The sequence below is a fragment of the Podarcis muralis genome, chromosome 6 (genome assembly GCF_964188315.1).
Source record: "Podarcis muralis chromosome 6, rPodMur119.hap1.1, whole genome shotgun sequence".
In the NCBI taxonomy this organism is placed as follows: domain Eukaryota; kingdom Metazoa; phylum Chordata; class Lepidosauria; order Squamata; family Lacertidae; genus Podarcis; species Podarcis muralis.
The window spans coordinates 35,895,531-35,908,109 of record NC_135660.1 but is presented as its reverse complement, the minus strand read 5'-3'; the positions used below and the strand labels follow the sequence as shown (position 1 = coordinate 35,908,109).

General features: G+C 45.0%; 1 protein-coding gene across 1 annotated transcript; it reads right to left on the bottom strand.

The window, feature by feature from the left end:
* Positions 1 to 1,152: 1,152 nt before the first annotated feature.
* On the bottom strand, positions 1,153 to 12,524 carry GAL3ST2 (galactose-3-O-sulfotransferase 2). Its single transcript, XM_077930864.1, has 5 exons — positions 12,475 to 12,524; positions 11,368 to 11,424; positions 5,904 to 5,990; positions 4,027 to 4,285; positions 1,153 to 3,138 (listed from the first exon to the last, which is right to left on the bottom strand). The coding sequence occupies exons 1-5, from the start codon at positions 12,522 to 12,524 to the stop codon at positions 2,320 to 2,322; spliced, it is 1,272 nt and encodes a 423-aa protein (XP_077786990.1). The 3' UTR covers positions 1,153 to 2,319.
* Between the last annotated feature and the right edge of the window lie 55 nt (positions 12,525 to 12,579).

Below are 12,579 nucleotides of genomic sequence, written 5' to 3'. Positions count from 1 at the left end.
TCTCTGTTTGGTTGGATGGGCAATTTCAAGACTTGCCTGCTGTTCCTTTTTTAGAGATGAAGAACTGTAAGAAAGATACGGTACTTGAACTAGACAACCCCGGAGGTCCGTAAAGTAGGATGGGTGACCTGGATAGGGTACCAGATGGCAACTGATATTTATGTTTGGAGGATGCTTCAATGAGAGGGTGTAAGCACCAGAATTTATTGACTTTGACCATGTACACATTAATTACCATTTACTCTGACTCCAATGCAGCCCCACCAGTGTACACATTATGAGTACACACAATGTCAGCTGCAGTGCATATGCCACTGATAGTTTATTGATATACAGAATGCATTACTTCCTAATGAAAAGCCGCTCATGTCATTAAATTGTTCTCACCAGACAATTATGCGGCTTGTATCTAGAAACATTGCAGGGAGCTTGTACTCTATATTTCCAAGTTTCGGATAAAGGTGTTAGAACCACAGAAACAGGAATTAGGATTATCCCCATGTTCTTCATGCTAGCAAACAATTTTTGGCCAGATGTTTTGCAGTGCCCTTCACCTTTGCCCTCACCTTCTGCATTTTGTCAAGCTTTCCCCAGCCTTTACAAAAATTGCTTTATGCTGCAATCCTAAACATGCTTACTAGAGAGTAAGTCTCGCTGAACACAGTGGAACTTACTTCCAAGTAAACATGCATAAGCTAGCATTGTTCAACCGACAACTAATATATGCATTTTATGCAACTTTACCCTATTACCGGAATATGCTTTCTTGTACTTGCCTGGAAAACTGCATTGAGAAATTTGGAGAAGTGCAGATTTTGAAGGATGGCTGTGATTTGGTTTTTGCATTGTTTCAGGAAGTGTGAAGTAGGTTGGCAGCCTTTGAGTGGGAACTGATTCTAATTTATTCCTCATTCCTAACCACCATGCATTTGGGGACTTAAACTGCTGTTTTTCTTGAACTGGAGCAGTTGTTAACATAGGCTAGACTTTCTTGCATTTTGATTTCAGTCGCAAATCAATTGACATGTTGTGCGACTAGGATTCGTGCTGACAGAGTTACTTCCAGTTCACTGAGCTGAGTCCAAATGTTCCCATTAAGAAAAGCGGGGAGGCGGAGACTAAACAAAGCAAGGAGCAGAAACCTGAGGACAAAGGGGACTGTGACAACTGAAGGCCGAGAAGATGGAATGAAACCAAACAAAATGAGTTTTCAATGCATTGCAGGAAATTTATTTCAGAGGACCTCATGGTTCACATGGTTCATAATGGTTATCTAGTAACTTTCCAGCATAAGAGCAAAACTGACTAAAGGATGATGAAACCATGAACAAGGCTGTGGGAACTTGAACCTTCTTTAAAAATAGTCATTCAGTGAGTTGTAATGTGTGTTCCCACCCCATATTTAGAAGATCACAGCATCACATTGACTAACTGAGTAAAATGACCTGGTTCATCTATTGATATGTACTAAAAAGAAGAATAGAAGGGACGTGGGTGGCGCTGTGGTTAAACCACAGAGCCTAGGACTTGCCAATCAGAAGGTCGCGGTTCGAATCCCCACGACGGGGTGAGCTCCCGTTGCTCAGTCCCTGCTCCTGCCAACATAGCAGTTTGAAAACATGTCAAAGTGCAAGTAGATAAATAGGTACCGCTCCGGCAGGAAGGTAAATGGTGTTTCCATGCGCTGTTCTGGTTCGCCAGAAGTGGCTTAGTCATGCTGACCACATGACCCAGAAGCTGTACACCAGCTCCCTCGGCTAATAAAGCGAGATGAGCGCCGGACCCCAGAGTCGGCAACAACTGGACCTAATGGTCAGGGGTCCCTTTACCTTTACCTAAAAAGAAGAGTGGCTGCAAACTACTGGGGACCAGAGCACTGCAAAGTGATGGCAACCAATTTAGATGGCTTTAAAAGAGGATTAGACCAAAGATGCCAAATTAGGCAAACACTCACTGGAATAAAATCTCCACCACCCACATGTGATGAGTCAGGGTCTTTACCACTGAGACTTGAGACTATACAGTGGTGGCTTGGACCACTGTGATGGGAGTGGGGCAGGGGCAGGGGAGACCAACAGTAGGTGGAGCTGGGGCAATGGCTAGCAGAACCAACCAGTTCTGGCTCCTCCCTGTGGAGTACTGCAAGGAGGAATTAAGACAATGGCCAGTTCCACCCTCTGGACTGGTTGCAAATAGGAATGTAGACAAGTGAGGGCATCCTGAGGTTGGTGGGGCACTGCCCCATTTGCCCTCCAGTGAGACTACATTCCCCTATATTGGCAGCACAATTGTACATCCTTATCATAAGCAAATCTTGTTTCATGGAGTGGGGAAGTCTATGGGTTTTCTCGTCTTGTTTGGGAACTGGTGGCTGTACAGATATGCTGTATACTGGAGCTCAGGCATGATCATCTTTTGGCAGATCGTCCGGGTCTTATTGTCTAAATCCTGCTTGAGGTTATAGCCCAAGATTTTCGCAAGCCCCACCTGAAAGGGCTCCAGTTTATTGTCTATGATTTTGCTTTTATCAACTGCTGTTTCCTCCAAGAGGCACATCTCCATCAGTTCCTTCTGTCTCTTCCGCAGAAGTTCAACCTCCTTGTACAAAGTCTTTAGGTCCATCCTCTCTTGGATCTTAATCCAGAAGGTGTTATTGAAATGTGTGTAAAGTTTCCAGTCCAGAGCACACCAATCTCTCGCCTTTTCCTTGTATTCTGGATTCAGAGTCTGAACACTGTCTAGGCTCCTGGTGTTCAGTTTGAAATAAACCACATCATCCAGGTCCCAGCATAACATATTCTTCAGAAGGATCATGGACTCATCAAAGTATTCAGCAATTAGCAACAGCTGGAAATTCTGCTCAATATCCTGTATTACAGACTGGACGTAGAAGTCATCATATTCTGCATTGTTGTCATAGCCCAAGTCAAACCACATGAAGTTCCTGGCATAGAAGTTCCAAGCCTTTTTGCCTGTATTGTAGTATGTCCAAGGAGATGCCAGAAACTCACTCAGTGTCTTGGTTTTCTGAAATGCCGGTGAATATGTTTTGTAATAAGCATAGGAGGATTCCAGCAATGAAGGAGGGTCCCGCAGGATAGAAAAATAGAAAGTATCACGTGGCATTACTCTTCTTACCTTTGCAATAAAAAGCAGAACAGAGAAAGGCAGGATCCTTAGCAAGGGGGATTGAAGATATGGGAAAGGAAGGAGGATATTTTTTCTTGCACAATCAATACATTGTACTATATCCCCTAGATTTAAGAAGAAATCTTCTCTAAAAGGGCAATTTGCCAGACTTTTGAATATCAGTAATCTTAATTCCCCAAATCAACAGTTTCCCAAAATTTGCCCACAGAAGCTCTTGCTGCTGCAGAACTCCAGATGTTGCTAGACTACAACTCCCATCATCTCCATAAATTGGCCATGCTGACCGTAGCTGGTGAGAGTTAAGAGAGCAACAACATTTGGAGGGCCAAAGGTCCCCATCCCCACCCTGTGTGGGTTATGCTATTTCTGCAGAACAGAGATCAACGCTGGTTAAGTGCAGGCAGAGGTGGATATGGGGCAGTGTGAATGGTGCAGCGCAGCTGAGGAAGGCGCCTTCTCAAAGCCCAGTAAATGCTTGTCTGACTTCGGGAAGGAGACGGGAGGGCTCTGACAGGGTCTTAGAGTCCTCCTGCCACCTTCCCAGAGCTGGGCAAATGCTCATCGTGTTTTGGGAAGGAGATAGGAGGGCTCTAGGAACCTGCCAGAACATCGTGCCTCCTTCCCAAAGCCCGGGTTAAGCTGGTATTACATGGGCTGTGGGGAGGGCATCAAATGGCCTTGCGCAGGGCAGCATATTACCAAGGTCTGCCCCAGTATAGTTTGTGTGCAATCAGATATGCTGAATGACCTTATTCTCCCTGAAATCTCTGTGGAAATGCATCCTCAAGGTTGCCATCACTCAATTTTACAGACCGGGGGCGGGAGGGAGGACAACTTCACTGTAATCAGCAATAGCAGTCCTTTCTGTTTTCTTACCTCTGGCAAATTAAACCTCAGGTGGTTGCACATGATGTTGAAGTGTCGACCAATGGTTCTGAACTCCTCAACAAATGTTGCTCTGAAGTGCACAGGGTAGCCCAGGTGGAAGTGCAAGTGATACGGCAGGGCCACAGTGAGGTTGTGTTTCTCTGAGAAGCGGAAGAGGATGTTGAGGACTGTGCTGCTGGCCGTTTTGTGTGTCTTGAGGAACATGACATTTGTGGTAGGTTGGCAGGGTTTGGAAACAGGTCCCAGCCTACATGAATATAAAATTAATAAAGAAGGGGTAGAATCTTTTTAAACTCCAGATGCCACCCTTCCCACCTGCTGAACAGAAAGGTTTGGATAAGATCCATCCTCTCTCATAGCAGAGTTAGCATAATGGTGATTGCTCCAAGCACATAAAAACATTAGATTTACATCTGCCTGCATCCACATTTAAACATATATTCCCCATGAAAATACCTAGGCTAGAATAAATCTCAGAGATAATAAGTGAAGATTTTACTCTGCAAATAAGTGAAGATTTTACTCACAGAGTTTCAGAAGCTACCACAAACAAGTCTCCATCCATTGGCAATGAAATAAAGAAGAAAAATGTTCCAAATGACTTAAAAAGAAAGAACTTGTGTTCCTTACCAAAAAAAAAAACCCCATGCAGTTTTTGCATTAGCAAAGAGGCAGGCAGTAAAAACCTCCTTTTGGAAAGTTTCGTTCACGTGAGCTGGAAGCCGCGCTTGGCTGCAGCTTTTTTTTACCCCAGGAAGCAGAGAGAGGCAAAGGCTGCTGGGAGCCTGCTTAGCCCTCCCATGGTAACTTGAGCTCAGGGCTCAGGTTAACCGTTTCGTACATCCAAGTGTGAGTCAGTAACTGTATATTATAACTGCCTGCTGCTCATTTGTCCTTATTTGATCTCCTTTTGCACTTTGCTGTGGAGATAATGAAAACCCTTTTAACCAGAGCTGCCTTTTGCTTATCCAATCTCAGAGAATTCTACCTCCAGCTGATGCAACTCAATAGGGTGCCATTAGAACCATCCCATGCAACTCTTAGGCTGCAACGTTGCATGCACTTTCTTGGAGCCTAGGCCCAATGAATTCTTAACTTCCAAGTAAGTGTGCATAGGATTGCATTGTAAATTAGGTGCAGCCTTCTGTGTCGGGAGATGATGTGCAGGCTGGTGCAACCTTGCGCCAGGTGTGCCAGTCCCTGCAGCGCCTCCTAACACTCTGCGGGCTGGTGCAGCCTTCTGCTAGCTGAGCTGTGGGAAGGCCCAGTGGGGCCCACCACAACTGCAGGTAGGCCCAGCAGGGCCCAAAGGGGCCCAGCAGGCTGCAGAATATTGAGGGGGCCCAACCACCCCCTTGAAAAGTTTGGGGGAGGCTTGCCCCCCCAGCCCAATGGCACTTCTGATCCATGTGTGCTTGCAACAGTCTACTGTCTAGCCAGATTCACAAGCAAAACTCTGCACTCTGCATACCAGGGCTCTCAATATTTTGGCTCTTTTCCTTTGCCAACTGAATAGCCAGAATACTGCCCTTGTTAGAGAATACCGTCCTTGAGAAATGAAAGTCAAGTGAACAGGAATTAATCAGAATAAATAGATGTGTTGCAGATTTCATCCCCTGGAATATTTTATCCACAATGAGAAAATACCAAATTATTTTTTTAAGGGGAGGGCCTTGTCTTCATGATAGTGTGTCTGCTTTGCATGCAGAAGAGATTTGGCCCAAAGGTCAGGTCACTATCACCATCAAAGATCACCGGTATGCCTATGAGAAATATCTAGGGTTTCTGGTGGTTGGTTTTAACAGGTTGAGTTCTCTGGTAGCAGTTGTCCTGTCTGGTTTAGCCATATTAGAATATCAACTTACGTGCCAAGCTTTACATTGCGCTGAAAGAATCCTATCAAGGCTATCACTCCCAGGCAAAGAGTGAAACATGTAAAGTGTCGAAAATACCTGAAAAAGAATAGATACAGTACATGGTCTGCATTTTCTAATAAAACAGCACTGCTGTAACGCTGAAGGCGCAGGGATATTATCTTGGCTTTCCTCAAAGAATTCTGAAAGTTGAGCCCATTCACCTGGTAACACTGGCTTTCAATACCAACATCACCTTCAAAATGAATGTGTCATAACTTGGTTTTTTTAAAACAAAACAGATTATCTTTCTCTTATCCTGGAAGTGTGCATATATTGCTGATATAAAATTGCCCATTTTGCTCAGCTTTGTGATAGCAAAGAGTTATTCGATGATTTTAAAAAAAAAAATTGTTTATCTCCGATCAGTTTACAAATTGCATTTGCTACTTCGGAAAAATACCTTGTGCAGTATGAGACAATGAAGTCATTTTGTTCTACAGAGACAGAGAGAGGTCTGTATTCATTGCATCTTAAGGACAACAGGAAATAAAGCCAGAGATTAAGCAGGCTCCAAAGAGTTTACTTTCAGGATAAAATGAAACCAAGGCAGCACCACTTTAGAGTATATGGTCAGGGTCAGATTTTTGAACAGTTGTAGTATTTCACCAGGTGTGGTTGGAAGACTTTTCTGTGTCTGAATTTGCATTCCTTTTATTTTTCTGCTCCTTAGTGCAATCCACATGCACAAAAAGTGTGTGTGTGTGCGCGCGCGCTTACTTAGGCTGTGTATGCACACTAAACCGTTTGTAGCACAAAAATGTAGTTTTTCTCAATCTGGGTTCATTCACACTTGTCATCAACATGCTGCTTTCAATCTAGATCGATTCCAATCTAGACCTTGCCATCCACTTGCTTGCATGCTCACCACTGGATTGGTTTAACGCCAAGATGGATTAGTTAAATTTCCCTTATGCAATTATATTGTAATTGAACATAACAGTTCTTTGGTTCCGGGGCCTCTGTGAGGCCTGGGAGGAAGAGTCACTGACCCTCTTCTCCAGCCACGTCTGGAGGCTTTCCTTCCATCCCTTGCAGAGCTGCCCATTAAGAAAGAGTGAGCTCCACACTTCTACCAGGAGCTGAGAAGCTATAATCCAGAAAGCCACAACTGCTGAAAGTTTATTTTGCAGAGCCTCGGGTATGGTTTGTACATCACAAACACACACACACAAAGACCCACAAAAATTTCTCAAGGGACCTACCAAATTTGTCATCTCTTTGTGCTCTCCCCCACAATACATCACACACACACACACACCAGTTGGAAGATCGGCTAGATATTTGTGTGGCATTTATTAGCTGGGAGAGGCTATAAGTGAATCATGCTGTAAACAGGATTTGACCTGCCAGCACCATCTTTTCTACAATTTGACATTTTTAAAGAAGTAGAATCTGATGTGGGAAGAAACAGGTCTGAATAACCCTGGACTAAGTTGCAATGGTATAATATGGAATTAGAGGGTTGGGGGAATACATAACCTACAATTGTCAATTTCTCCTAAAGTCGCATATGACATTACTGGAGTTCTGAAAAACACACAGCCTACCTAGCTTCCAAATGCTTCCTTTTAGCCAAAAGTCTAAGAAACAGATAGGGAGACCCACCTTAAACACATCTCTCCAGATTAAATTGCAGATAGATAGACTGATGACAGATGCTAGATAGATAAATAAATAGATGATAGATGATGATAGATAGATAGATAGATAGATAGATAGATATAGATGATAGATGATTGATAGATGATAGATAGATAGATAGATAGATAGATAGATAGATAGATAGATGATAGATAGATAGATGATAGATAGATAGATAGATAGATAGATGATAGATAGATGATAGATAGATAGATAGATAGATAGATAGATAGATAGATACATAGATAGATAGATAGATGATAGATAGATAGATGATAGATAGATAGATAGATAGATGATAGATAGATGATAGATAGATAGATAGATAGATAGATAGATAGATAGATAGATAGATGATAGATAGATAGATAGATGATAGATAGATAGATAGATAGATAGATAGATAGATAGATAGAGATGATAGATGATAGATATAGATCTGGTGTAGTTAACCAAATACATTCATCAAAATTCCCTGCAAAATAAGTTATTACTACTAAGATAGCTCAGTTGGTTAGAGTGTGGTGCTCATAATGCCAAGGTTGCAGGTTTGATCCCTGTAAGAGACAGCTGCGTACTCCTGCATTTTCAGGGCGCTGGACTAGATGATCCTCAAGATCCCTTCCAACTCTACGATTTTTTACTCCTTATTCCTTACCTGCAAGTGCCTTTCATTGTGCTGCTGGTCCTATCACAGTGACACGTGAGTTTCTTGTTAGCCAGCTGGACATGCCACTGCTTCTCTGTGGAGCCTTTCAACAATCTAGGCAGGCAAAGCAAGGGGTGTGCAGATATGATACAGAAATATGAGTGGCACAGGATGGGATGCTCCTGTTTACACAAGCAAAGTAAACACAGAGATGGAAGACAAATGGAGGTAAGTTTGCATGAGGGGATAGAGTTGCAAAAGTTTTTTGTTCGCTTGTAAGAAGGCCCACCCACCCCAAGCCACCTTGTCATAAAAGCCTCATGACCTCAGGGGAGAAGCAGTTCTCGCAAAGTTTAGTTTGGCTCCTGATACTTTTGATGGATGGGATGTCAAGCTGGACACAGTGTCCCATTTTGTAGCAGGCACTTCAGATTTACTGGGATGGAAAACATAGCTTCTTTGTTCTATGACTCTGGGTGGGGAAGGGAATTTTGTTTCTGGAGAGTGGGATGCGATTGGGTGGAAAGGTTAAAAACCTTTAGCCTCCATGCCAGGTTCTCAATCCACATTGGAGTCCCTGTACTGGGTATTTCTGGAAGAAAACCCTACATTCAAGCACAACTCCTGTGATTGACATCATGCATTGTATGCCCCAGTGCTGGTTCACAGCTCTGCCTGAGGATTTGAGCCGATGAGCTCTAGATAACTCAGTGGCAGAAAACTTGCCCTACATGCAGATGGTCAGTGGCTGTGCACACATGGTGTTTTTATTCTAGACTCAATTCCCAAAATTAAAGCTCATTGCAGATGGATTCTGCATTGCTCAGCAGTGCGTCGTCCATTTGACAACAAATGTAGATGGTCCTGGCAATGGGAGATGCATCCACATCTTCCCAATGACATTATGAGTAGGTGTATACAGAGATCACAGGGACGCAGGTGGCGCTGTGGGTAAAAGCCTCAGCGCCTAGGGCTTGCCGATCGAAAGGTCGGTGGTTCGAATCCCTGCGGCGGGGTGCGCTCCCGTTGCTCGGTCCCAGCACCTGCCAACCTAGCAGTTCAACGCTGGCCACGTGACCCGGAAGTGTCTCCGGACAGCGCTGGCCCCCGGCCTTTAAGTGAGATGGGCGCACAACCCTAGAGTCTGTCAAGACTGGCCCGTACGGGCAGGGGTACCTTTACCTTTTATACAGAGATCACAGTTGTGACTTCCTTCTTTCTTCTACTGGGGTTTGTGCAGGGAGGAAAGGGCATGTGTCAGGGGTTCAGGGACAGAGGCACAGGTGAGGGAGGAGGCGGAGAGCGAGGGGGAAGAATCCCAGGGCAGCGAGGAAGAGGATGACAATGACTTGAGGGATTCCATGAGTCTTTCAAGTGAGTCGGAGGATTCCCAGAAGGGGGCGCCTGTGGTCAGGCCAAGGGGAGTCACAGGGTGGACTCGTCAGGAGCAGGGGACCAGCGGGGGAACCCAGAGTGGGAGCTGGGAGTCGGGACCGGCTTCTCCGCCAGAGCGCAGTGAAGGGGGTGGAGATTCCAGAGTGACAGGGGAAGCAGGTCCCAAAGCAGAGAGGGAGGGGAGATCGGAGCAAGACATCCTCCCGGAAGGGGAGGAGAGTAGTGCAGGGAGTAGTGTAACTGTCAAGAGGAAGGTTAGAGGTTGTGAACGCGCGCCAAGTTCAAATGTGGAGGCGCGCAGAAGTACAGGGAGCCCGGAGGAGGAGCCAGGTCCCAAAGCACGCAGGAGGGGGGAAGAGCTGTCTGGGGATTCCACGTCAGGGGAATCCAGGAGGGGCGAAACCCCAGGGGGCAGGAAGACCCTGCGGAAAAGGAAAGAAAGGAAGAGGTGGAGCAGCACAAGCCTCTTAAAGTGGTGCAGAGGCGGGACTGAGTCAGAGGGGACTTCAGCGGTCTAAGCGTAACAGACGTGGGGCTGCGCGCCTCGGCTGTGGAACGTACAATGCACTTCAATAAACATCTTTGTATATAAACTGGACTTGGTGTTGGTCTCTTGTGAGCTGGGACCTGAGGCAGCCCTGACAGCATGAATAAGCTATGTGTTTTTCAAGTATCTACACCCACCCTTGGGGACAGTAGAATCTAGAAGCAACCTATGTCAGGAGTGCTCTGATGGTGTTTCCTGCTTGGCAGGGGGTTGGACTCGATGGCCCTTGTGGTCTCTTCCAACTCTATGATTCTATGATTCTATGAACCTAGATTTAAAGCAGCATGTCGAGAATGAGCACGAACAATTCTGCATCGAGAAAGCTACATTATTTGTGCTACAAATGGGTGAGTGTGCACCAGCAATGGCACATCAATCTCTGGCCTCTCCAGGTACATATGGGAAAGTTCTGGACGATGCCAGCTTTCTGTGTTGCTGATATGATATGGTCTCCCATAGCTTTGGAATTTTCTTTCCCTGTGCAGTCATCAGTAATGATGCATTTCATATGCGGTTACGTAGTTATTCTTGGTCTAAAAGGGACTGCAAACAGTGGCACAAAGAATATACTGTAATACAACATACTGCACAACGTACTTTCATTCTCACTAGCCACTCTCATCAGCAACATTAGTTCCAAATCATTTCCTCAAAAGATGGAATTTCACACAAGCCTACCATGAGTTGATTTGAAAGCCCAGTGTGGCTTTCTCCTGAGGGTGGCAGCTGTCACAGCACCCCCAGGCGGCAGAAATCAGGACTTGCTGCTCTGAGCGTTACACATTAATCCTCCTCTCTTTACACCATGGGTAGGCAAACTAAGGCCCAGGGGTTGGATCCGGCCCAATCACCTTCTAAATCCGGCCCATGGATGGTCCAGGAATCGGTGTGTTTTTACATGAGTAGAATGTGTCCTTTTATTTAAAATGCATCTCTGGGTTATTTGTGGTCCCTGTCTGGTGTTTTTACATGAGTAGAATGAGTGCTTTTATTTAAAATGCAGCTCAGAGTTATTTGTGGGGCATAGAAGTTCATTTCTCCCCCCCCCCAAAAAAAAACATAGTCCGGCCCCCCACAAGGTCTGAGGGACAGTGGACTGGCCCCCTGCTGAAAAAGTTTGCTGACCCCTGCTTTACACATTAAAAGGTCACTTGGTTTTTATTTGTTTATTTACCACCCACCTTTGATGGATGTTCTGTGAATGAAACAAGAAGATTCTTGTGAGTAAAAGGACTACACTTCACACCTGGGAAAGTACAATAGTTTCTACAGTTAACAGAATTCATTTGTAACTATGAGTGCCAGAGGCACTAGTTAACCATAGTATGATGACCAAATGGTAACTCCTACAGTTCTGAACATGCAAACCTTTATTATTATCATTATTCCATCCCAACCAGATTGTGGAGATATGCCAAAAGCCAACCTGAGGCTTGAATGGGGAGCCGGGCCAATGGCATGAGCACAACAGCTTTGCCACAGGCTGATGGAACTGCAAGTCAATGTAGGGGGTTATTCGTCCTCTGAGCTATGGCCATGCTGAGGTCATTATTATTATTTATAAAATTTGTATGCCGCCCTACACCAGTAGATCCCAGCCGGTTCACAACATAAAATTGCAATATTAAAAATACAAAATACGTAATAAACAAGAACAAAAACAAACCACCAATCCCCATATTTAAAAGGGCACTGGGTGTCAATCAAGTGATTGCATGAGAGCGTTAGAACACAAGGAGCTGCCTTATGCCAAGTCGGGACTACTAGTCCATCTAGCTCAGAACTGTCAACTCTGGCAGGCAGTGGCTCTGCTTGGCCTCAGGGCCTTTACCATCAATTGCCGTCTGACCTTTTTAACTGGAGATGCAGGTGATTGAACCCAAGTCCTTCTGCATGCCAAGAGTGTGCTCTAACCACTGAACTATAGCCCAATAAATCCACCCAATAAACCCCACTGTCTAACAAAGGTTCTTACATTCCACCAAGTATCCAATACAGCGTAACCTCCTGTTACGTACCGTCCTCCTTACGAATGCTTTGGGTAACGAGCTCCGCTTACCTGGAAGCAGATGCTCCTGGTTGCAAACTTTGCCCTGGGATGCAAGTGGAAGTCACGCGGTGGCAGCAGGAGGCCCCCATTAGCGAAAGCACGCCTCATGTTAAGAACGGCTTTGGGTTAAGAACGGACCTCCGGAACGAATGAAGTTTGTAACTAGAGGTACCAGTGTACACGGATAGCATGTTCACCATCTAAGTATGGCTCATTGTGCAGCTAAATTATAACGTACCATCCACACACAAATGGGAGGTAGCAGCAGGCTTCAGGCAACACCAACATTCGGTGAAGTAGATATTCTTAAAGGGGGAAAGGGGGTGGTGGAAACCCAAACAGC

Excerpts from the sequence above, each read along its gene's own strand:
- GAL3ST2 (XM_077930864.1), bottom strand. The coding sequence starts at position 12,524 with ATGTTGGTGTTGCCTGAAGCCTGCTGCTACCTCCCATTTGTGTGTGGA. Across the intron at positions 11,425-12,474 it reads CTCCCATTTGTGTGTGGATG|TGTAGTCCTTTTACTCACAA; the intron begins GTACGTTATAAT and ends CCAGGTGTGAAG. Across the intron at positions 5,991-11,367 it reads TCACAGAACATCCATCAAAG|GTATTTTCGACACTTTACAT; the intron begins GTGGGTGGTAAA and ends ATTCTTTTTCAG.